The sequence below is a fragment of the Mus musculus genome, chromosome X, assembly GCF_000001635.26.
Source record: "Mus musculus strain C57BL/6J chromosome X, GRCm38.p6 C57BL/6J".
Lineage (NCBI taxonomy): Eukaryota > Metazoa > Chordata > Mammalia > Rodentia > Muridae > Mus > Mus musculus.
In genome coordinates, this window is record NC_000086.7 from 111,997,306 (window position 1) to 112,024,084 (window position 26,779).

The 26,779-nt window shown below is 32.4% G+C and overlaps 1 protein-coding gene and 1 pseudogene across 1 annotated transcript in view; both read left to right on the forward strand.

Moving 5' to 3' along the window:
• Positions 1-26,779, forward strand: part of Tex16 (testis expressed gene 16) — a 230,561-nt gene that overhangs the window by 100,540 nt on the left and 103,242 nt on the right. Inside the window, exons 7-8 of the mRNA XM_017318644.1 lie at positions 13,682-13,723; positions 21,043-21,162. Coding sequence (XP_017174133.1) covers positions 13,682-13,723; positions 21,043-21,162 — 162 coding nt within the window. The remainder of the gene's footprint in view (positions 1-13,681; positions 13,724-21,042; positions 21,163-26,779) is intronic.
• Positions 15,398-15,804, forward strand: Gm14900 (predicted gene 14900; annotated as a pseudogene).

Below are 26,779 nucleotides of genomic sequence, written 5' to 3' on the forward strand. Positions count from 1 at the left end.
ATTTATTTATATATTATAGTTTCTAACCTACTGTCATTTGTCATATCAAGTACTATGGCATGACTAGTTAAGGCTGTGTATATTTCCCTTACAGAGAAAAAATCATGAATTCATGATGATTTTCAGATGACAATAACATTATTTATGAAGTACTGAGGCTTTTGGTTTTTATTATTAGATTTTTAATTAGCAAAAATGACAGATTTTACTGTTATTTCACAAAATAATAGTGCATTTACTCTCAATCATGTTATCCTCTGTTTATCTCTGCTCCATCGAAAGGAACTTTTTATTCTTCAGAAAGAGTCCCTTCTATTATTATGTGATTATTATTACTGTAATTTCAATTATACTATTTATAATAATAATACTATTATAATAATGATATTATCATTATTGTTATTATTATATTATGTGTAAGATAATGTGGGACTATGTGATACTATCTTCTCTTCCAATTCTGTGCCATGTTTGGGATTCCTTTTAGTGCCTTCTACAGTATCAGCTAGGTAGTCATGAATTGCTTTAGTTTGTGCTTGACTTAGAAGATCTTTATTTCTACAGTTTAAAAGATAATTTTGTGATACCTCATGAATATTCTGACAATATAGATACTGTCTTACAAAAATGCAGACTGATTAAACATGAGTTAAACAAAAATAATTACAATAGATATGCCAAAATAAATTGAGAAAAGCCCATGAGGTTTAAACTTAGATAAAGAACTATAAGCATGGGAGCAGGAATGGTGGCCCTTCTCCAGAAAAAGGCCCACAAAATGGTTGTCCAATACAAAATGGTTAGCTCTTAAACATTACATACAAGTGACAGTGTACAGACTGAATATGATATACTTAGAGCCTTAGAGCCATATAATAGCAATTAGTGAAAAGAAGAGGCCGTAAATTTAAAAGAGAGAAAGGGAATGTGTATAAGAAGGTTTAAAGTGAAGAAAGAGAAGGAAGAAATGGTGTAGCTGTATTATAATATAAAGAAGAAAAGAAAAAATAGCAGAAAAACCTTTAGACATGTAAACTTTGCTAATTATCTACTTTTAGCACTTGAAATATATAACTCCATAATTTCTCAAATTTTGAACATTTCACTAAGAAGCTTGATTCTATTCTAATGAATTTACCTATAAATTTATTGACATTTTCCTCTTGAAAATTTTACTATTTGTTGTTGTTGTTGTTGTTGTGTACTCTTGTCCTTTTAATTATAATTATAATACATTTTGGCATTCTTGTTTAGTCATCTATCATAGAGGCTCTAAATGTTTTCTGTTATTATATGTCCATTTCTTTCCCTAAAAGATAAAATTTTAGCTGGAATACTTATAAATGGGGTTTTTATGCTTTAATTTTTATGCTGTTACTTTTAACCTATTGGCTCTTAGTTTGGTTACTTGATTATAGCTCAATGTTTTGAAAGGTTTATTTTTAAAACCATTCTTGTCTTCCATCCATGGTAAATTTTCCTTAGCTTTATCTCAGTCTTTTAATGTTTTTTTGTACTGTAGTCATTTCATTATATTTATACTTAATAAATGACGAGTTACTGTATTCCATAGAAGTGTTGTATTGCCTTCACATTTTATGTTATGATCTGTAAATGTTTTGGAATGACTATTTCTAGTTTAACATAATAGCTTAATGAAGAGCCTTTTCTGTAGGATTAATCTTAGTGTCAGTGGAGAAAGAAGGAAACCCTATAGGAGGAACAACAATATGAACTAGCCAGTACCCCACAGAACTGTGTCTCTAGTTGCATATGTAGCAGAGGATGGCCTAGTTGGCCATCAATGGTAGGAGAGGCCCTTGGTCTTGCGAAGATCATATGCCCCAATACAGGGGAATGCCAGGGCCAGGAAGCAGGAGTGGGTGTGTTGGGGAGCAGGGTGGGGGAAGGGTATAGGGGACTTTGGGGATAGCATTTGAAATGTAAATGAAGAAAATATCTAATAAAAAAAGAAGTGAAAAAAAACTGTCTTAACAGCTGAAGTATCAATACAAAGCAGATATAGACATAGACATAAATCAGTTAAAACCAACCAATGACCATAGTACAGAAATTGGAAAAGTTATTTAGAGAAAACTAAGGAGTTTAAAATTATTTAAGATAAAATTAAAGATAATTATTGAGCAATATGAAATAGGCAGATAAAGGCTAAAAAATGAAGTGAGATAAAGGAACGTAAGAACAAAGGAGATAAGTATTAGGAAGACTGAGAAGAGAAAAAACTCAATGTACATAAAATAATAATGTGTAGCCATAGATGATTGCAAGAAAAACAAACACTACAATTCAAAGGATGTTTTAACAATAAAGGTAAAATAATACCAAAAGTGGAATGCAGTAAATGATGAAGAATGCAAGTTGCTAAAAAATTGTTTTAAAAAGACAAGGTATTACAGAAGCATTTTTCTTGGTCTTCAAATACTAGAGAAAGATTTTCTGTTGAGACACTGTCAAGTTTAAATTAGTTCCTTTGAAACATGATATAAATAGCTGAAAACAGACTTGGAATAAAACTGAGGATATAATCACCAGGAAACATTTGTTTGAGACACATATGATATGAATTGATAATTTTATATGAACTGGAAGAAGGCAGAAGACTTGAAACTATTTTGTAACGTTGAATGAACTTGCTCCTAGTATAAGAACATTAATCTTAAGTTAAAATGGATGTCACATTGTAAAGACTTCAGTAAAATTGTGTTCTTTTGTAGTGCTTTTATATTTCCAATTTAAGGATTAGAAATATAAAACTGGCAATGTTAGTTGTTTAATCTTTCACTGACTTTTCTGCCCACCAAATTAGAAGGTGAACTCTATTGAGAAACTATTATAATTGTTTTACATTTCAGGATCATTTTATTTTATTTTTTATTTTAAGGGAAAATACTTTATTGACTGATTTGTCTTTCCAGCCCCAAATAATGAACCATTTTTATGATATACATGTATATCATTGGACTTTGTATTCATTAGACTACTACTCTCTCTTGTATGTATTTCTTATTCTGGCCCAACACTATGTAATAGCTCCACATCCCCACTTTAGATTGTATTTAATATATCATGTATTTATTTATATATCAACATAGATTCTGTTTCTATAAAGAATTAATAAGAATATTGGCCATGACTTTTTTAATCTAGATAACATTCATCAATGAAGTCATTTCACTATATTTATTTCTTCATCAATATTTAAGAAAACATTTGTTGGAAATATTTCGTTGTTGACGTTCAGGTTTTGAGATATATTTTTCTCTATATTCTTGACTGTTCGAGTTTCTGTTGCAGCAGATAAGGTTATTCTGACATGTTTCTCTTACCATTTTTACTATTGTTTCTTTGATTTCTCTGCTTGGGTTCTTGATTATAATATGTTGTTGATTTTTTTTTACTGTCATATCTATTTGGACTCTGAATAATGTCCATTTCCATCCCTATGTTAGCAATTATTTTTGCTCTAGTTTCATTAAATAGATTTCCTATGCCATTAGTTTTTATTTCTGCTCCTTCCACCACCCCCTGCACACACACAGACTTTTTGATTGAGCATAATAAACATTTTCTGAGATTCATAGAATTATAGTAATATTTACTGAATTCTTTATTGGTGCCTGAATGTATTAATCGATCAACCTTGTCTTTCAGCCTAGATTTTTTTCCTTGGATTGGTTTTTTCTGTTATTGTGTTTGTATGTTCAGCATAATTTTCATGTTAGTCCTTTTAAATAATTTCTATATATTTATGCTACAATTTTATACATTTTTCTGATCTCATTTTGTTGTTACTTTTAGATCATTACATATATTTAAAAGAATTTCTCTAATACATTTGACTGATAATCTCAGAGTCTGTATTGGTTATGGATAGTATCTTTTCGTTTGTTTCACCCCTCAAAGATACTATGTTCATTTGGGTTTTTGTGTGCTTTATATTTTGGTAGAAAATGAACATGGACATTGAATATTAAAATATGGTAACATTAAAATCAGAGCCTCTTTCCAGTGATAACCTTTTTATTTGTTAAATGTGTGTGCGCATATGTGCCTGTGAGTTTCCGTGTATGTGGGCGTGTGTGTGTGTGTAATTTTCAGTCGTCTGTTACCTCTTTCACCAGCATGGACACTAGAAATTGAATTCTGGTCTTTGGGCTTTCACCACTGAGTCATCTCAAGAGCCCAGTTTTACTTTTTTTTTTTAATCTGTATTTTTTTGTGTGATATTAAAGTCTATGTCTGTTTGTTTTGTAGTCAACTTATATTTCAAAAAAAATCTCTGAGGGCTAGACTTAAAATTAAAACAACAGCTACAAAATCTATCCATGGTTGTATAGATTGCTTGTTTGTTTTGTGTTTTAAGAGCATATTGTTTGTTTGTTTGTTTAGCCTATCATTTATCTTTTGGCCAAAGTATCAAAAGTATCATTTGGTACTTAGGATAGAGATCAGCTTGAAATGAAAGATTAGGATGATTTTAGCTGTTTTTGTTTTTCCTACCAAACAATAGTTAATCTGCTATTTGTCCCATTTGTAATTTTTCCTAGACATATGTAAATTGTTTATTAACCTTCCAGTATTTTAAAATATTATTTGCATTTTCTCTTAACCAAGTTTTCTTTTTATTATTTTCGAGTGAGAAATGATCAACTCGATACAGTTCTTTTATTTTCAATTTTTTTTTTAGATTGCAATTTTTAAATTTATACTTCGAATGTTATCCCCTTTCCCTATTCCCCCGGAAACCACCTATTCCATCCCCCCCCAATCCTCCTGCTTCCTTAAAGTGTGCCCCACCCATCTACCCATTCCTGTCTCCCCGCCCTCCCATTCTCCTACACCAGAGCATCAAGCCTTCACAGGACCAAGGGTCTCTTCTCCCATTGATGCCCAACAAGGCCATCCTCTGCTACATATGCAGCTGGAGCCATGGGTCCCTCCATGTGTACTCTCTGTTTGGTGGTTTAGTTTCTTGGAGCTCTGGGGCATCTGGTTGGTTGATATTGTTGTTTTTCCTATGGGGTTACAAACACCTTTAGCTCCTTCAGTCCTTTCCCTAACTCATCCATTGGGGACTCTATGCTCAGTCTAATGGTTGGCTGCAAGCATCCACCACTGTATTTGCCAGGCACTGGCAAAGCCTCTCAGGAGACAGCTATATCAGACTCCTGTCAGCATGCATTTTTTTTTTTTTGGATTATTTGAGACAGGGATTCTCTGTATAGCCTTGGCTGTCCTGAACTCACTCTGTAGACCAGGCTGGCCTTGAACTCAGAATCCACCTGCCTCTACCTCCCAAGTGCTGGTATTAAAGGCATGTGCCACCACTGCCCAACTCAGCATGCACTTCTTGGTATCAACAATAGTGTCTGAGTTTGGTGACTGTATACGAGATGGATCCCCAGGTGCAGCAGTTTCTGGATGGCCTTTCCTTCAGTCTCTGCTCCACACTTTGTCTCCGTATTTGCTCTCTTTAGATCTATCTCAGATATGCTAATGTAGATTGGCACAATAATTTATGGGTAAATTCTGCCATGCTACTTTTGTTTCATGAATGAGGATGCTAAATTTGAAATATAAATTGCCTCAAAATGACACTAAAATGAAGACAGGTGGAAGAAAAGACAATTAATATTACCATAGTTTCAGTGTTCCTTTAATTGATTCAGTGTTGAGTTAATCAGTTTTCCAATTAATACCTGAAAGACTCAGCATATTAAGGAAAACTTTATTTTGCCTCCCAGTTTTGGAGATTTAAGTGCATGTTTAGATGACTAAATTGCTTTTGGCTCTGTAAAAATGTGACACATGTTGACAGTATATGCAGAGTGAAACTCCTCATTGTGAGATAAATAGAAGAGGAAGGAGCTTGGTTCTTAAAACATACTTGAAGAGTTTTTCTACAGAGATGTAAGACATTCCATTTGGTTCCATCTCTCTAGCTCTGCTTCCTCGCAATAGTGCTACAGGCTTGAAACTATCCCTTTTAATACACAGATTTTGCCGACATTCTATTTCAAAATATAGGAGGCATCAAATTTTAACATTGTTTTCTATTGTTTTTACAAAGTTGGGTTTATGCTTATGTTTCAGTGCTTCTTTTGGGTAATGAAATCGTTTACCTGTTTATTCTGATGTTTTGTATGCCTAAATATAATTTTATTAACACTCCCATTAAATATATTTTAAATCTTTTATTAAGAATAATTATTAGGCTGGGCGTGGTGGCCCACAGGAGGCAGAGGCAGGCGGATTTCTGAGTTTGAGGCCAGCCTGGTCTACAAAGTGAGTTCCAAGACAGCCAGGGCTATACAGAGAAACCCTGTCTCGAAAAAACAAAAAAAAGGAATAATTATTAAATATTAATATTTTACTTTTGTTAAAAATACTTAAGAGATAACCTGTTCAGAATTTAAATGTTTATAACTTAATAAATAATTGAACATAGTAAATGGCTTAAAGTTAATCACTCATTTTAAAAAAGGAAAAAACAATATTGAAATTACATATTAGCTTTTGAATCTACAAAAGTTATCTAGACTTAGGAATTCCTTAGGATTCATAATACAACCTTGTAAACTAACATCAGGGTTCAAATTCTCTTTATGTTTTTGTTTTAAAAAATGCACATTGGGGTCTGGAGAGATGGCTCAGCAACTAAGAACACTGACTACTCTTCCAAAGGTCCTGAGTTCAAATTCCAGCAACCACATGATGGCTCACAGCCACCCGTAATGAGTTCTGATGCCCTCTTCTGGTGTGTCTGAAGACAGATATGGTGTACTTACATATAATAAATAAATGTATCTTTACAAAAAAAGAAAGAAATGCACATTGAAAATGCATTTTCTCTTTATGTTTTTTGGATACTTCTAATAGCTCTGTTTTAATGATACCTATACCTAAAAATCAACAAGGAAAAAAAAGTAATATACTTAGTTAAAGTTCTAACATTCCTTAGATCACAGCATATGCTTTTCCCTTCCACCCTACTAATATATATTGTGAGAGTTAGACATTAGGTAACAGAGACAGACTACTTGAAGGTTTCAGATTCTTTATGTGATTAGGGTTTTGACTTCCAACTTTTATTTATACACTTTTAGCATTTGATCATTATAACTTTTCTCATATTCAATTCTATCTGAGTGTATTTTTGAGTATTTGAGTATAATCTTCATAAATAGAAATAGCTTTCAAAATATTATTTCTATTATTTCCAACTTAGACCATATCTTTTACCTATCCTTTATCTTCTATTTCTTTGTCTTAGATTTGCCAATTAATCCCTTAGACAGTTTTGCTTCTGCTGTTATGTTTTATATGCATCCATAATTGTATGTATTTGTATACATTTTAAGAATCATATGTAAGATATAATCTGATATTTGTCATTTTGACTTTTGATACCCAAATCAAAGTCCTCCAGTAGAATCTATTTTCTTATAAGCAACAAAATATTGGATGCTCATGGTTAAACAGTCTTTTATTTATGAACTCAGTTTATACCATAACTTAGTTATGAGTAGAGCTACAATAAACATTTATATGCACATATCTCTGTGATATGTGGATTTACTGAGTTACTTACAAACTTCCTGGATTCACATGCTGGATGATATGGTAGTTATATATTTAATTTTCTGAGGAATCTTGGTACTGATTTTCACAATACACTGGACTAATTTACATTCCTAAAATTTTATTATTTTTTTTACATTTTATATACAATATATTTTGATTATATATTTTCACCATCTCAAATCTTCCCATATCCTACCTACCTCCCTATCTACTCATTTCTGCTCTCTTTAAAATACAAGAAAGCACACACACACACACACACACACACAAACACACACACACAATCTTGTCCTGGACTGTGATTGATACACCCAGTTGTTGTAGTAGCAAAGTAATCTCTACTCAAGTCATCCCAGCTGCTGTGGCACATATAGAATACATACGCATGCAGCCTTATATTTTAATATGCCTTAACCATCTCAATGGCTGAGCCATTTCCTAAGCTCCATGTGGCTGATGTAATTTCAGATGATCCCAAATCATCACGTATTAAAACCTATATATTCTATCTTGACTGCCCTAGACCCAGACCTGCAACCCTTTTTGGCCATGATCCCTGGCTCTTACATGTAGGCTGCCTCTCTATCCTGTACTTCTCAAGTTTTGCATCTAGTCCTTTTCTGGCATGGCATCTGTCCTTTCCTCGTCCCTTGGCCCCTTGCCCTAGAATCCTAAAAGCCCTGCTGTTTCTCTGCCCAACTATTTGTCCTGACAACTTTATTTATCGATCAAAACCAACTAAGGGGAGGGACCCTCAGTGTCTTAAGTGCAGATGTGCATATTTCCATGTAATTTTGGGGATCCAATTAACATAATACAAGCATGAGACCAAATCCACAGCACCCAATGCCACAGTTGCTCTCTCCCTCCTTCAGCAAATATCAACTGTAAATAATTCTTGGTTAGCAGTGTAATTTTTCCCCTGTTCAACTTTCTTTGTGCTGTTATTTTACTGGATTTTGCAATTCTTGTGCATGCTGTCACAGTTGCTGTGATTTTATGTGTGTATCAGTGATGTTAGAAGATACTGTTTCTTTGAAGTGACCCACAACTTCTGGATCTTTCTGACTCATCTTTCACATAGATCCTTGAGCCTTGAGAAGAGGAAGTTGATAAAGACTATCCCACTTAGGATTAAGTACATCGTATTCTCTCACTGTGTGTGTGTGTGTGTGTGTGTGTGTGTGTGTGTATCTGGGGAGATTGACTATTGCTTTTGTTATCCAGTAGTGTGTATTGTATTTTCTGGCACTATGAATGCTAGTTAGAAGGCATAAAACTTCTAGTTGGCCAGCAGATAAATTCTCCTTTTTTGATGACGTAAGTCAGTGGTATCTTCAGCAATAGGGCTTACCATCTGTTTTCTTGATGATATCCAATTAGGCTGGATAAATCAACTCTCTAATTACTAAGAATGTTGAACATTTTTCATATAAATATTAGCTCTTAGTCTTTTTATTGAAAGCTATCATTTGCTCATTTATTTATTGGAGCATTTTAGGTGGTTTTGTGTTTTGATTTTTGAAATTTTAGATATTAATCAACTTTCAGATACAGAGGTGGCAGAATTTCTCCTATTCTATTGCCTATCTTAATTCCATCCAAATTTCTCTTATGAACGGTTAATGCAAAGTTACTCAATACAGTACTCTCAAACCAAATCCAAGGACACATCATAGATATCATCCACTATGATCAAGTAGGCTTCATCCCAGTAATGCAGGGATAGTTCAACCTACAAAAATCTATCAGTGTAATACACCTTATAAACAAATAGCAAGAAAATCCCACATATTCATCTTTGACAAAGTCCAACACCGTTCTTAAAAGTCTTGGAGAGACCAGGGATACAATGTGCCTACTAAACATAGTAAAATCAATATATAGCCAGCCAATAGCCAATATCAAATTAAATGGAAACTTAAAGCAATTTCACTAAAATCAGGGTTAAGACAAAGCTGCCCACTCTCTCTATATCCCTTTGACTCTCTTTATTTTAAAAGGCTGTTTGTTATACTAGCATCCAATAGCAAATACAGGCCTTCTATTCAAAAGAATTGCTGATGCCAAGGAGTGCTTGCTGACAGGAATCTGGTATAGTTGTACCCTGAGAGGTTCTGCCAGCACCTGACTGATACAGATGCAGATACTCAGAACCAACCATTGAACTGAGTCCAGGGACCCCATGGAAGAGTTAGAGAAGGACTGAAGGAGCTGAAGGGGATTGCAACCCCATAGGTAGAACAACATCAACTAATTAGCCGCCCTCCCCCCGAGATCCCAGGGACTAAACCATCAGTCAAAGAGTATACATGGATGGGTCCATGGCTCAAGTTGGATATGAAGCAGAGGACTGCATTATATGGCATCAATGGGAGGGAAGGCCCTTGGTCTTGTGGAGGCTAATGCCTCAGCGTAGGAGGATGCTAGAGCAGTGAGGTGGGAGTGAGTAGGTGGGTGGGGGAGTACCCTCATAGAAGCAGGAGAAGGGGGGATGGGATGGGGGTTTCTGGAATGGGGACAGAACTGGGAAAGGGGATAACATTTGACGTTTAAATAAAGAAAATGTCCAAATAAAAGAAAAAGAAAAAAAGATTTATATGTATAACAGGTAATTTTAACCATTGAAATATTGTTTACTGTAATATTTAAATGCATATTAAAATATTTAAAGAGAAAATGCTTCAGTATGTGTTGTACATAAAGTGATAAAAATTTAACTGGTATTGGGATGGATGCTTTTAATTTCAGCATTCAGTAAATTGATGCATAAAGACAAAGATTTAAAACCAAATAGCAAGTTTCATGATAATCTATGCCACTTGTTAAAATGTTCATTATGTATGTTATGAATAAAATTCTATAAATAGCAATAATAATTAAGTTTAGTGAGGAAGGCATGTCAAAACCTGAAATGAGCAACAAAATTAGGATATATTTGTATAGAATATATATGATATGAACCACTACTATGCACAATAACATAACAGATTTTCACATATTATGCTGAATAAAAGACACAAATGTATCACATATTGTACAGATAAGTCTATAGTTTCTATTCATGTGAAGTTTAAAAGCAAGCAAAGTTTTTTTATGGTATATCTTTAAACAGAGATGCTGTGTACTGGACAGGAGCCAGAAAAAGACTCCTATGTACTGGAAACATTTTTAATCTGAGGCATGCTATATGGTTGGTTACATACATAAAATTTCATTTGTTTACATTGCTCTATGTTATGCCAGACCCCTTAACAAGTTAAAGATAACCTCAGAAAATGTGTCAGTGTAACATATGGATGAATATAAAACAATGTCTTGTTAGATCAATTTCACCAAGAGAAATCCAGAATTTGAATTCTCAACTTCTGGTGTCTTCCATATGTTTGTAGTTGTTCATTTATGGCTTGGCCTGTCCTCTAGCCCATCTGTTTTGTGTGTCTAATCTGTCCCTGTTTTGTCCATGTGCCTATTGTGCCTCTCTGTGCCTGCCCATAACAAAGGTCTTTACTCTATATTTCTTGAACAACATAGAAAACATGGCATTGGGAATGAATGAGAGATATGCTGCAGAAATCTTTAACAGTTTTACAAGGGAAAATTCATTTTATTGACCCCAACTGACCCAAAAGTGCTCAGCACTGCAAACAGAAGTTGTAAAGCTATATCCACATGCTGTTTTTTTAAACATTTGTGGTAGATATTTGTTGTATAAAATTATTTTCAACCTGATGGTTACTTATAGTGAACAATTACTACAACATACACAAATATTACTTTTATTCATGGGCATGCAAGAGTACATAATTCAGGAGTATATGTGGTTGTAAAAGTTGACTATATGGGAAATCCAAGCCACAATAACATTAGTTACATAGTTCTCTTATAGACAAATGAACTTAAACAGCCTGAGTACACAGGACGACAGCAGTATATTATACTAAAAGTTCATTCTTCTGGAGTCAACATATATTTTTAAAACTGTATCACACATAATATCTCATTAAAATAAGTAAATTAAATTAATTCATCTAGATATAATAATAATGAATTCATTACATACCATCATAAATAACATCTAAACACAAAAGGAAGAGTATTATAATTTGAAACACTTTTAATTATCATTTAATGGATGATACTGAACATGTGTATTTGCATGCATATCACATTTCTAACCTACTCATGAAAACTCTAAGGGAAAATACACTTAATGTACTTTAGTAATATTATGAAAACAGTTTTGACCTCATGAATCCCCTTGAATGATCTTGAGGACACATAGAATTTCCAGTACACCCTTTAAACATGTTGTGTAGTAACCGTGAAAATAATGATAGAAGTTGGTATAGATAAAAACTTAATAAAACTTGAATGATCTAAATATTCAATAATCACATTAACAATGAAGGAAAAAATAAATAAGATTCATAAAAAGAAAAATACTCTAAATGACATAAATAAGGAAATTGCATTTAATTTAAATAGTTTAATACTTAATTTTTAAAAAGGCCTTACAGCTGGATTAAAATGTATCTAAATGACTTTAAGACTTTGAGCAGATGCAGAGACTGGGGGACATTGGAACCCCTGCAGAAGAGGGGAGCGTGAGATTGTAGGAGCTGGAAGGGTAAACAATACCACAAGAATATGGCCCACAGAATCAACTACTCAGTGCACATAGGGGACTCACAGAGACTGAAGCAACAATTATGGAGTCTGCATAGGCCTGAACTGGATTCTCTGCATTACATTACAGTTGTGTAGCTTGGTGTTTTAGTAGGACTCCCAACAGTGGGAGTGGGGATGTGTCTGACTCTTCTGCCTGTGCTTGAGTCTCTTTAACTGCTACTGGGTTACCTTATATGAGGACCAACCTTAATATGAGGGTTTGTGCTTAGTCTTATTGTAACTTGTTATGTCATGTTAATTTGATGTCCTTGGAAGTCCTGCTTTGTTTTTTGAAAGAAAATGGAGGATGAATGGATTTCGGAGAGAGGGGAGGGATTAGGAGCAGAGGAGGGAAGGAATACTGTGGTCAAGATATAATGTGTGAGAGAAAAATTTTATATATCATATATGTATGTATATATATGAGAAATATATTTTAAAAGAGTGACAATCTAAATGCAAGTATGCTGGAATATTGAAACCAAAAACTGGGAAAGGTTGAACTGTGTAAACTTAAATTATGTGATATTCAGTAACATACATGTTTCTTATAAATAGTATGGCAAATAAACCGGGGTGGGGGAGAATTAATATGCATGCCATATGATTTCATTAATATGAAATGCCAAAAATAAAATTATGAGACAATTGAAAGCATTGATTATTACTCGAACTATAGTCTGGGATAGGAACATGAAGGGGATATTCTGTGGTGCTAGAAATATTCTATATTCAATAATATAATTCTATAGTTTCTGTTGTAATTGTGCAGACATATTCATATGTAAAATATCATTAAGCTACATATCTGTCAGTTGTGTACTTGTGTATTATAAAATTAAGTAGTTTTAAAATATCTGTGGTGAGCAGATAAATCATTTAAATGTTTATTTTTGTAAATATTGACAGTTGAATAAAACAATTATGATAGAAAATATGGGAAAGAAGTTTCAGTATAAAAGTTTTAACATCATTGTTTTATTGGAAAATGAAATTTATATTGATTAAATAGATTTAAGTCATACGGATGTTAAAATTTATATTTTAAGGATAATATTGAGAGAATATATAATGTCTGAACTAAAGTATGTAGAGACCCAAAGGAAAATGTTAATAGAATTCAAAGAATTTGAAACATGGGTCTAAGAAAATGAAACCATGGTACAGAAAAGAAAAATAAAATGACAGATTTAGTTGTACTTCATTGGAATCACTATAAATGTGCCTGTATAAATGCAAACTGTTAAAACATAGATAAATACAGATTGTTCCTCAGATTCAGAATATATTTCTTTCAATAAGGAATGAAAACAGTGGAGATAAGGTTCTATTGATATATATTCTGTTCCCTTAAATAAATAATTTTATGTCAATAAACACTAATTTATTTCTTCTTCTGTTTTAGTCTGATCTTACCCATGAAAATGAATCTGATATAATAGACATGGTAAGTGTACCTTTAAGATTTTTAAAAGGAAATATTTCTTATTCACTATATTGTTCATTATACTATTGCAGTATATATATTTACTTCCTTTACTACTCTGTGTGATAATGAGTTATTTATATAGAGAGAATATTTAAAGTATATTTTGGTTTATTTGTAGCATACAAATGCAGTTGGGTATAATTAAATATTTTATACAAAACATTCTAGTTTGTTAGACAAAACAGTAACTATAGTGAAGATTGAATAATAAAAATTCTTATTTCATTCTGAAACTGAAAGGTATTTATTAATATTTATGACTGTTCCTTAATAACTTCATCATATGAAACTGTCAGAGATTCTGTTTTTAGAGTGTTTGTTATCCCCTAAATATGTGTTATATTTTATGCAAAATTATTTATAGCAAATATTGTCATGGATGCATTCATTTTCATTAAAGGTTCACTCACTGTTATTGAACTTTTCTCATTTAGTTCCACTAAATAGCATTTTTATTTTATATTCATTTAAATACATATGCTCATCTTTTATAGGTGTACAGACCGCTTGATATATATATATATATATATATATATATAGTTTAAATAATTAGGAAATTTATTTTTTCTCATTTCTAAATCAAGCTAGTATTAATTTTAAGGAAATTTTTAAGCGGCTTGAACACACATGATTTTAAGTGCCTTAATAGATTCACACCCCACCCCATTGCTTAGCAATCATTTGCTCCATAAAAAGAAATCACCTAATAGCAATTTCATTCCTAACATATTATCTAGTATAGAAATAGACCAAATTGTCTTTAAATTCTTTCTTTTTTCAATTCATTTGTCTTTAAGACTTATTTCTTGTGTAAGTGAAAATGTTCTGGTAAGATATAAAAATGTTAAATATATTTTCCTGTTAAGAGTTAACATGTTTTAAGGGCCCCCTGTTTGGGAGTCAGGAAACTTTATTTGAACATTCTAAAGCAATAATGAACTAGATGTTACTTAAATGTCCCAGCCAGGGTTATGAAAATTAAATGTTTCTAAATTACAAATTTAGTTCGAGTAAGAATTTCATAAAAGAAAATCAACCCCTTCACAAAAGAAGTATGTCACACACATTTTGGAAATATCCAGGTGTTTCATGCAACGGTAGACAAGATGTATAAAGCCACGAAAACCAAAATATTTTTTCACTAATCATCATCCCCAGACAATCTATATATCTAAATGCTATCAGTAACCTATACTCACAAGACATTATTAATGTTATATACATTTATAACTCCTCCTTGTTTTTAAATAATTTCTGATGTATAACCTCCATTGAACACCCCAAAAGTTGTAAGACTAACTTACATCAATTTAGGAAAGAGGGAAATATAATCAGTTTAGACATTCAGTTAAAATGTAAATTTAGATAAATTTCTAAATGATTAATAAAAACAAGTATCTTCTCCAATTAATACTTTGCTTGCTAACTCTATTGTAAATTGCATTATACAGAGTATACCTCCACTTTCATACTGTATCTTGTTTGGATGGAATTGAGAGAACTGGTTGATTTTAAGATACATAAATGAGTTTGATCCAACTAAAATCCACCTGTTAAGACAACAGCAGATATAGTCCTTGTACAATTTAATAGTTTTTAATTTTGTTAAAAAAAGATAAATTTGAGTGGAGAATTGACTGAAAACAAGTGAATATAGATGAGAGCAGGTTCATGGAGATATGTTCAAACAATTGAGTTACCCTCTGATATTTTCTTCTTTCATTGGTTCTGGATGTCAGATATTTGCTGTGTATTTTATCATTATTATTGTTGCCATGATAGAGAATTTATGTACAAATGGGAGTTTGATTCTCAGTTCAGACATGTTTGTCTGTGCTGCTACATCTCCAGTGATGGGATTGTGGAGGAAGTCTGTATGCTAGAATAAGAGGAAGATGAATAAAGCAGATATTTATTGGGACATTCCTTATCTCAGCTATGCTGTGTGGGACTGCATTCTTTATCAGTTTTATAGTCATTTATTACCATGCTTCTAGAGCCATTCCTTTTGGAACAATGGTGGCCATTTTCTGCATCTGCATCTGCTTTTGTGGGTTTTTTTGTTTGTTTGTTTGTTTTTGTTTTGTTTTGTTTTTCTATTCTTCCTATAAATCTTGGTACAATACTTGGTTGAAAACTGTCAGGTCAGCCCAACTTCCCTTGTCAATTCAATGCTGTGCCTCATCCTATCCCAGAGGAAAAAAAAATGGTTCTATAGAGCCTGCAGTTATTATTTGCCTGGGAAGAATTTTACCTTTTGGCTCAATTTTTATTGAAATGCATTTCATCTTCATGGCTTTCTGGGCATATAAGATCTATGGCTTTATGATTGTGGCACTGGTCACTTTGTGCATTATAACCATCTTTGTGACCATTGTGTGCTAAATTTAGGGCCCTTCTCAAAGATAGATTTTGTAAAGTACAAGATTAAATGAGGCACGAGAACACAGAGATCAGACAGAAGAAGCATCCTTAGTTTTTAAAAATTTTTTTATTAGATATTTTCTTTATTTACATTTCTAATGTTATCCCCTTTGCTGGTTTCCCCTCAAAAATCCCCTATCCCATCTCCCTCCCCCTGCTCACCAACCCACCCACTGTTGCTTCACTGTCCTGGCATTCCCCTATACTAGGGCATCGAGCCTTCACAGGTCCAAATTTGTCCTTAGGGAATAATCTCCTAGGGCTAGGGATATTTCCATGTTAGAATGCTTACCCATCATACATGTACCAGGCCCTAGATTAATTTCTCAGCAATATGTAAACACCCCCATCTTCTGTTTTAATCTTTGTTCTTTTGTTATATTTCTTCTTAGAAAAGTATAAATTGGTACATGCTAGATTCAGATATCATTTCTAGAATTCAAGTTTTGGAACATCTCTGGTAAGATTAACAGTATTGTGAAAGAAAAACAAAATCTTAGACTTGGAAGACATTTTAGTTTTTGTCCAGCAACATACTCCAACATTTTATTCACTATTCATATATGCAAGTTTACAGATAGAAGTCTTGGTTCTTAGCACGTATTTCACTTCAATTATTCCTGTACACTTAAGATAGATTTTAAAGATGAAGAAACTATACTTTATGGGCTTTAATATACTTCTGCAAAGTCATACAGCTAATTAATTGTACATATAGGGTTTGAATGTGAATTACGACAGCAAAATTTGTATTTTGCTGTGGATATCACAATTTATATAACTTACATAATTGTAGTTTTAGGAAATACTGTTATCTGAGAAGCTTTTACTGTATATGTTGATAGTTCTTAGTGTCAGATCATCCCACCACAGATCGCTATAGAATCCATAATTGTGTAGCATAAATGCATTTTTTTTTTGTTTTTTGTTAGTTTGCTTGTTTGTTTGGTTGGTTGGTTTTTTGTTTTGTTTTTTGGTTTTTGGTTTTTTGGTTTTTCGAGACAGGGTTTCTCTCTATAGCCCTGGCTGTCCTGGAACTCACTTTGTAGACCAGGATGGCCTCAACCTTAGAAATTCGCCTGCTTCTGCCTCTCAAGTGCTGTGATTAAAGGTGTGTGCCACCACGCCCAGCATAAATGCATTTTTCTTATTTTGCTTCTTGGGAAATGACAAAACTCTTACCTTTTCTACATGTGTGTCCTGAGATATTTCAGTTCAATGCTATTCTTTTACTCATATAAACACTTAAGTTCATTCCATATGTATGGTCCAAGAAATGTACAGTCTACATAAAGCAGCTGTTTTATATGGGAAAATAAAGATATATCTGAAACACAGAGAAAAAATATAAACATGTTAACATACCTTGAGATTTTTTTCTCAACAGATTTAAGATAACCAATTGATTAAAACTTTTATCTCCTATTAAAACAGACAGAATCTATTTTGTTTAAAAGTATTTTCCATTTGGACTTATAACGCATGTAACACAAGTTAAAATTTTTGGCATTCCTGATTTTTTGTGTACCAAATTGAATTAACTTTGGAGGATGAAATATATATTTGGTACAAACATGAATATAGTGAGCCTATTTTTTCTCTTTATTTAAATCACTGTATTTTCCTATGCCAGTTATGTAAAAATATTTCTCAAATGTTATGAAGGAATATATACAAAAATGAATGAAGTCAGACTGGTTGTAAACATCTGTAACCCAAGAACTCTGTATGATGAAACAGGAAGATTATAACTTAAAGGCCAACTTGAGCTACATAGCAAGACTCTGATTTGAAAAAATAGTAATTATATCTATTTATAGCATTGAGGGGCATTGAGGGTGATGTGAGCTCTCTCTCTCTCTCTCTCTCTCTCTCTCTCTCTCTCTCTCTCTCTCTCTCTCTCCTCTTCTCTCCTCCTTCCCTCCCTTCCTTCCTCCCTATGTGTGTGTGTGTATGTATGTATGTATGTGTGTATCTATCTGTCTTATGGAGTGAATCAAGCCAATTAATATCCATCACTTTACATGCCTATCATACTTTTGCCAAAGTTACCCCAAACATTGAATAGACATTGAAATGTCCTTAATGATGACATTGAAATACTAATTGGAATGGTAATTCCTGGAGACTGGTGCATGAGGTAGGATGAGATATAGAGTAAGTTTCAATCAGATGAGTGGAATGCATTTTTTAAGCCCCCATCAGTTTTATTAGACTTTAATAGAAAATATCCAAGGCAGGCAAGCATAATTCTCAGAAGCTTCAGGGAATGGTGTGACTAGAGAAAATAAACAAAACCATGCTGTTTGATTTATATAGACATAGGTGTCACCATTTTGAGGATCAGCAGCCATATGTCAGGAAGGAGTGTATTAGAGAAAAAATAAAGAAGCCAAAAATATAAAAAAAGACATATTAGACTATGGTCAGCATCTAAAAGTGAGAAATAAAGATAAAAGTACTATATTTTTTGAGTGGCAAATGCATCAGAACCTTATGGTAACTTATACAGGCTGCCAAAGAATACATTTTAGGATTTAATGCATTGTATGATTCCTATAATTAACAGTAATAGTATTAATAGTTGTATGTATATTTAAGAATTGCTAAGGTAAATTGCTTTAATTAAAAATTGTATGCCATATGTAAGTTATTTGCAATGAGCATTCACAAATTTACATATTCAGTGGTTACATATACAGATTTAATCATTAACATTTTCAGTACTAATTACTTATAATTGGTTATCTTATTTATTTACATTTCAAAAGTTCCCCTTCCTGGTTGCCCCCCTGCAACCCCCCATCCTACTCCCCCTCCCCTTTGCCTCTATGACAGTGCTCTCCCACCCACCCACCCATCCCCACCTACCCACCCACCTACACATTCCCACCTTACAGCTTTATTATCTTGCATCTATCTACACAGAGTACACAAGGTATAGGAAGAACATTTTTGAAATGTTGAGACAAAGCTTAAAAGGTTTTAAGTGTGCTGTTGTGGGTGCATCTATAGTAAACACTCCCTTTTCATTATCACCAATGTATCATTTATAGTAAGGTCAATAACATACTACTACATTGAATATGTCTGACATGAAAGATAAGAATATTAAAAAATCTATATCTAACTCCAGGATTTAACAATACACTTTTATTTACTTAAAGGCAACATCATACAAACTGTAAATATTCCCATATATAGTGTGAAAACTGCTTATATGGGATGATAATTGTCAACAGTACATATTTATAGAGCTCTATTCTGGCAATTATAATGAATTATGTGTAAACTGTAGTTTCTATATTGAGCTGAATGATAAGTGGATAGTTAATTGGGTCATCATTTGTCACTCTACTTAAAATTTTGAAATTTAGTTCTTTTAATCTTAATTTATTTGTTAATTAATATTTAAATACCATACAAAACAATTGTTTTTATTGTGACTATAATACTTTTGTTGCTGCAACCAATTTCCTGACAAAGACATGACTTAAGGAAGGGTTTGTTTTGTTTTACACTTTAAAAAGGAAAGCAGCCGGGTGTGGTGGCGTACACCTTTAATCCCAGCACTCGGGAGGCAGAGGCAGGTGGATTTCTGAGTTCGAGGCCAGCCTGGTCTACAAAGTGAGTTCCAGGATCAGCCAGGACTACACAGAGAAACCCTGTCTCGAAACCACCCCCCCAAATAAATAAATAAATAAATAAATAAATAAATAGGAAAGCAATCCATCATGATGGAGAGGACATAGTTGCAGTTTACACTATGTTCATAGTCTTCAGGAAGCAAAAAGTGGAAAGGAAGTGTTTAGGCCTACCTTCAATCACACAGCCAAGTGACTCATTTCTCCAGAAAACTTCTACCTCCTAAAGGTTCAAGATCCTTCTAAAAAGCATGTTATCTGGAGGAGTAATTAGTCAAACAAACAATGAATTTTCTTAACTGTCATTTAATTATCCAATTCTTTTAATTATATGATTTTGAAAGATTAACATTTATTCTGTTTAACTTTTTTAATGAATATTTAGAGACTGTGATTGTGCCTTAAATCCATACTTGTAAAAGTATACAAAAACTTTGCATTAAATGTGCTTTAAAAGCAAGCTGTAGTGAATGGATGAAGAGATGTAATATGTTTTGGTTCCTTTTATCATTGTGATAAGACACTGTGACCAAGGTAATTTATAGAGGAAACAGTTTATTGGGTGCTTACAGTTTAAAATGGCAAGTTCATGACCACCATGGTGTAGAGCATGACAGCAGGTAGGCAGGCATGGTGCTAGAACAGCGCTAAGGATGATATACCCTGAGCCACAAGCACATTATATGTATGTGGAGAGAGAGAGAGAGAGAGAGAGAGAGAGAGAGAGAGAGAGAGAGAGAGAGAGAGAGAGAGTTAGTTAACTGGGAATGGTGTGTGGTTTTGAAACCTCAAAACTACCCCCAGTGACACACCTCCAACAAGGCCACACCTCAGAATCCTTAAACAGTTTAATTGAATGTGGACCTAACATTCTAATATATGAACTTATGGGGGCCATTCTGTCAGGAAAATATTATTTTAAAGCAATTCTAAAGATTTACAATGTATTTTAGCCATTCTACTCACATGCTTATATCCTATATCATAACTAAAAGTATCTAAGAAATTTAATCTAGATTTTGAAAGTATGCAGTTGACTCATTTTACCAAAACTTATTGGTTAGCCACATAAATATGTTTTGCCAGTTTATGAATCTTACAGTTTATTCTTGACGTATACTCGTTTTAATGAAAATCATGGAAATTCCATACTAGCATTGGGTCACCAACTGGTGTATCATGGATCTTTTTCTTTGTTTCTTTTCCTAGTGCAAGGGTGTGACTAAGATGTGTCACTACATAATTTCTCTGCCACCTGATCTTCCTAAACCAGAAAGACAAATTCCAAGACCTGCTCATCGTGAAGATAGATCACCTAGGGTGCAAGTGGTAAGCAATTTTAAACAAAGATTTACCACTAATACAAAGTAATTATAATGAAAGATTTAAAAGTGTAATATTTTCTCTAAGAAAGATACATGGGTATTTTTTTCTTTTAATGCATTTCAGCAAATATACTATGCAGAATGTAAATACCTCAATTTAATATGTAGTCATATTAATTTTAAATAAATACATTATATAATGGTGAATTTAAATACTAGCATTATTACCATTCAGATATTGTTGAAACTGGATGGCCACAAGATTTCAGGTATTGAAAATAAAACGGATATAATTTTCTTAAAAATTCTGGTTATGGTAACGGGGTGCAATTCTGTAAAAATAATGTTAATTTTAAATTACAGATGATTTATAACTAATTAAATTTTCTGTTCCTGCCAGTATTTGTTGTGTGTATGTATGTGAGCATGTGTCTTGTGTTTATGTATAAAATGAGTTTTCTTTCTTGTTTCTGTTTCTGCTAGAATCATAGAAAGAATCAATAATATATTTTAATAGTTGTTTTCTTATATATGCTATATTGTGTGTGTTATATTCATTTTTAAAGTTTTGTCATTATTAGAATTTTTCTAACTTTATTTTTTAAAAAGTGCATACAATATAAAGTATTATTTAAAGATTAGTTAATATAAGTATCAGTTATATAAAATTTTAATTTTGTTATGTTATATATATATATATGAATACATGTTAGGAAATAAAATTTATTATTTCAGAAGCCAGGAATTTAAAACCATATTAATCACAGGTATGAATCAGTTACTTTTAAGTTCACGCTTTACCAATACTTTACCCATACTTCCTCCCTAATCTTTACAATTCACATACAAAAAATATAGGAGTTGATAATGACAACCAGGGTCACTTACACATCTGTAAGCTTATCTTTTTCCATAGTGACCTCTAAAAGAAATTATTACATATATCCTGTTTATTGATTAATTTCTAGCATTGAAATGTATTTTAGTTATTTTAATTATATTGTTTCTTCTATAGATAAGGTTTTTTTAAAAATTAGTTAAAAGGAGGATGATCAGAATCTTGCATATATAAAGTCAATTTATAATAACTGTTGATGAAGTATATGTATCAAGGGATGATACATAAAGGTTTTATCCTGAGCTTTACACAATAAAAATAACATAAAAATTGAATATTCATAATGAGAAAAATCACAACAAAATATTAATTTTAAAATTGCCAAATGTTACACATAAAATACTCTCATAGCCTTGAGACTTGCCTATTGACAAATACTGCACAAAAAATACTCTCAGGGCATTGAAGATGGCCTGTTTAAGAGAGGGTTCTAAAACTTAACTTTTATTAGAGTCATGATAATTTCATCTCTGAAATTAGGTTTGTTTGTTTTTGTTTTTTTTTGTTTTTTTTTTTCCTTCCTACTTTTCTCTGGCTTCACTTCTTATCTTAACATTTCTTCTATTTTCATGGACACAAGTATCCTGAAAGAAGAAATCAACTCTGGAAGTCACACGTAAATACTGCATAGATAAGGCTTTTGTGTTGACAAGGACTGTATTAAACTAGCCTGGTTCCCTCTATATCAGCAATATGAACTATTCTTGCTATATCTCATTAAGCACTCATTTTTAAGTTATAATGACTGTTTTGCTGGTGTTAAAAAAGTTAGAAAATTGTTTCATGCCTTTTGTTTTGTTTAGTTTGCCTGTCTGTTTGTTTACCTGTGTGATAGGCTGGCCTTTGAATATTTTATGTACCGTAGGTTGGTTTTGAATGTCTCACCTTCCTGTTTCTACTTTCCAAGTGCTGGGATTTTAGATGGATATTACCATGTCTAGTTTGAAGTCTTATGATTTGATGGTTAAAGAAACCTAACTACAAATATGGGCATTTCTAGACACCTTATAGGTTAAGTAATGTAATTTCTACCTTGTCTAGGAACGTTACTTTATATCCAAGAAAATGTAATGATGCTTTGGTATTATGTGTTCCAACATCTCATCGAACTCACCTTTCCTTTAAGATGCTTGTTTCATATATTTTTGCACATTTGATGTATAGGTAACTATGACTACTTAATCAAGAATTATGAAGGGCAAAATATTTATCATGATCTTATAAAATTTTACACAGTCTGAGATTTGTTTTCTATGATAATCTTCTCCATAGCTTCCTCAGGTCTTTGATGGCCATTGTAATTCTTTGAGTTACCAATGATACTGTAGTAAATTATGAAATATATTCCAAGAAAATGAGTTGATTCTCAACATCAGTAATCCAAAAATATTAGAGGCAAAAGTTTAACTGTTTTGAAATTTTATGAACATGATTTTTTGAAAAATCTGGTTTATCATAAAAAAAAGAAATGCCTAGAAATGATTAGATAGCAGGGAATTTTAAGCTTACTGCCCAACAAACCAAAAAAATTAAGGCACAACCAAATTAAAAAAGTAAATAAAAAGCAAATTCAATATTTTTTAATATTTAAAATTTCAATAGGATACTCCATGAACTTCTCTATTGTAGAATCCAGCAGTAAGTATATTTCCAGGGTAATAGAAGATATGGTTAAATTTTGAAATTCTGCATGACTACAAAGTATTTTTATGCAAAATGCATCATATAAAGAGTGTTTCCTGTCTTCAAAAGTTGTCATCAGAGTACATATGGAAATCTAGAATCTAGCCTCAAAAGGAAGCTTGCTTTTTTATTTCAGATTCTGTCATCATATTAGAATGGCAGGTAATGAACTAAGTTACAAACTTTTTGAACTTAAATTGTTATTGCTGCTCAGAGGAAAAGCATAGAATTACTCAGTTGACATCTTGTTTGTATTCAAGTGGTAAGATTCAGAAGATAAAGTAGGAGCCCACTATCATACACTAGAGTTTCTGAATTATAGAAGGAAGTAACTCTAGAATAAATAAACCTGATATATTTATAGCAGTAGCTAGTCTACATAACATAACTGTTCTAAATTATTCCCATTATATAATGTTATATGATAGCCCAGTTTTTTTATATATTGAAAAATCCCCTTTATTTCTCTAACCACCCAGGTAAAGAATTTTTGACATATTCTTGTATAAACTTCCAAAAATATTCTAATTATGTAATCAGTGCTACCCCTCAGTCACAAGTGACCATGTGATGTCCAAACCCAGCTGATATATCTGCAGTACAACTCCTGTATGGCTCAGGGATCATAGCAAAAGGGGGCAAAAATGATTAAGTGTCAGACTTATCTTTTAAAATACATATTTAGAATCTACAGAGTAGCTTCCCATTTTTAAATTCCCTTCCTACTAAGTCTCACACATTTTACTTCATGTTCTCATGTCTTCACTTCAAGTAGACTTTATAACCAGTGACTTGCCTACCCATAACCTCATCACCACAAATATTTCTTCTAGTTTAATGAGAATTATAAGTAAATGCCAATTATATGGGCAAAAATTTAAAGAACATCCACAATCTTAAAGACAATCCTATACAGCTTTTTTCTTTTCACTAAGAGAGGATTCTTCATTTCACGTCTTGGTCAATTTTAAAGTCTGCATGTGAGTAATAAGTAAATATTTGCATAAAAAAGCAGTTTAGATTTTCAATCACCATTTAAGTTTTTGTCCTTAAAATGACTCTGTGATAGATATGATTATGATAGGAATGATTAGTCTACCTACTTAAAACATTTAAAACTGAAGCATAGATATAAACTATGTCCTTCTGTATCTTTTTTATGACTAATACCCATCAAGTTCCATTGAATCATCCATTTTGTCTGTTAATCCATTTAATCACCTGTAATCAGTTGTCTTGTCTCAGTATCTAATCTAAAATTTAACCACTCTTCAAAAATGGCCCCCTACCCAACTCCAGAAATTAATTCAATATCAGCATATTGCCTTCCTTCCCTCTTCATCCAAAATATTTGGCCACTAAAGAAGTTTTCAGAATGCTTCCAATAATGATGAACACCATGTTGCTTGTCAAAAATTTGACTGAGAACAACCAGAAAAGCTTAACAAAATGAAAATCTACAGAGGCATTGGAGATCTAACAGGCTTTTAAAAGACATGGGATCAATACCTTGAAGGAAAGAAAACCTAGACTGTAAAGCAATGCAAGCCAGAAGACAGTGGTGTTAGAAGTGATGGAGTGCTGTTTATAAAACAAACAGGAAAACAAACAAACAAACAAAAAAACTGGACTGGAAGTACTGAAAGAAAATAACTTCAAACAAAAAATTCTATTTTTTTTTTAAAAAAACGTCCTACAGACTGAAAAGTGAATAAAAACTTTTTGGACAAAAAAAAAATGCTGAGAATTTATTACAAGCACACCCAAAGTAAAGGTTGTTCTTCAACAGAAGAAAATGATCTCAGATGGGAATCACTGGGAATGCAGAAAGGAATCAAGAGCAGCAAAACCGGTAAATATTTATGTAAATCTAAATTACTATTTTCTATGTAGAATGATAATAATTATATGGGTCTTAAACGTTGTAGAAATCAAGTTAATTACAATAGCAGCTAAAAAGGACAGGAGGTGGATGAATGGAGTTTAAGTGACTAGGTTTGAATTATCCAAGAAATGAAAAAGCTTTTTTTTGAAGCCGAGGGATGCTTGCAAAATCACTAAAGGAAAGAGAAATGATTTATAACTGATAATAGGGGAAGACAAGAAAACTTGAGAACAATTGTTAAGGTGTCAAATTGAACTCCAGATGTACCAAATATGACCTTAAATGTAAAAATGAAGTAGTCTAATTAAATTAAAAAAACCCATACTTGGTTGGACAAACACTACTTAAAAGAGACACACCTAAAATTATGCTATTTTTAGAAGAAAAATGGTAAGAAAATTGTGTCAATGCACTTAAGGTTGGCATATCAAATATATTGATTTAGAATAAACTAATGGAAATTATGATTGTCTGTCATTTTTACCAGAAAATTAAAACAGTTTTACATTTACTTGACTATACTATAAGCATAATTTTAAAAGTAAATCTCTTCAGAAACAAAATTACAAAACTATTCATAGGCACAAACATTACTTCATCTTTCTGTTACCGGGGAGGATACTTTTTATCCTTTCTAAATATAATTCTTTAAATCTTTCATGTCTGCCAGTTCTTGTTTCCTTCTTTCCTTCCTTCCTTCCTTCCTTCCTTCCTTCCTTCCTTCCTTCCTTCCTTCCTTATAATTTATCTGTTCTTTGAATTCCAGTATATAGATCTACATATTTTCTGCCTTTCTCCAAACTAAAATAGTCCTTGCTTCTGCTTCTTCTATTTCTTCACTTTTCCTTTAAATTTAAGCTAAGATTTCTAGACTGACACTCTGATATGACTCTGAAAATCTCATTGCATAGAAATCAAGTTCCTGCAATAACTCTTCTACAAACTGCTCAACTTCAGAATGTCCCTTTATTTTTCAGTGAAGTTGATCAGTACTCTTTAAAACTGTATTAGACCAGTTTTGTAAGACTGTAATCTCTGAATTTTTCTAAAAAAAAAAATCTGGACTTTTTTCTTAGTTCTACTTACTGGATCTTACTGGTTTTAAATATCAATATTAGATTCCTCTTGCAGTTTGTCCTGAGGTGTTTGTTTTAC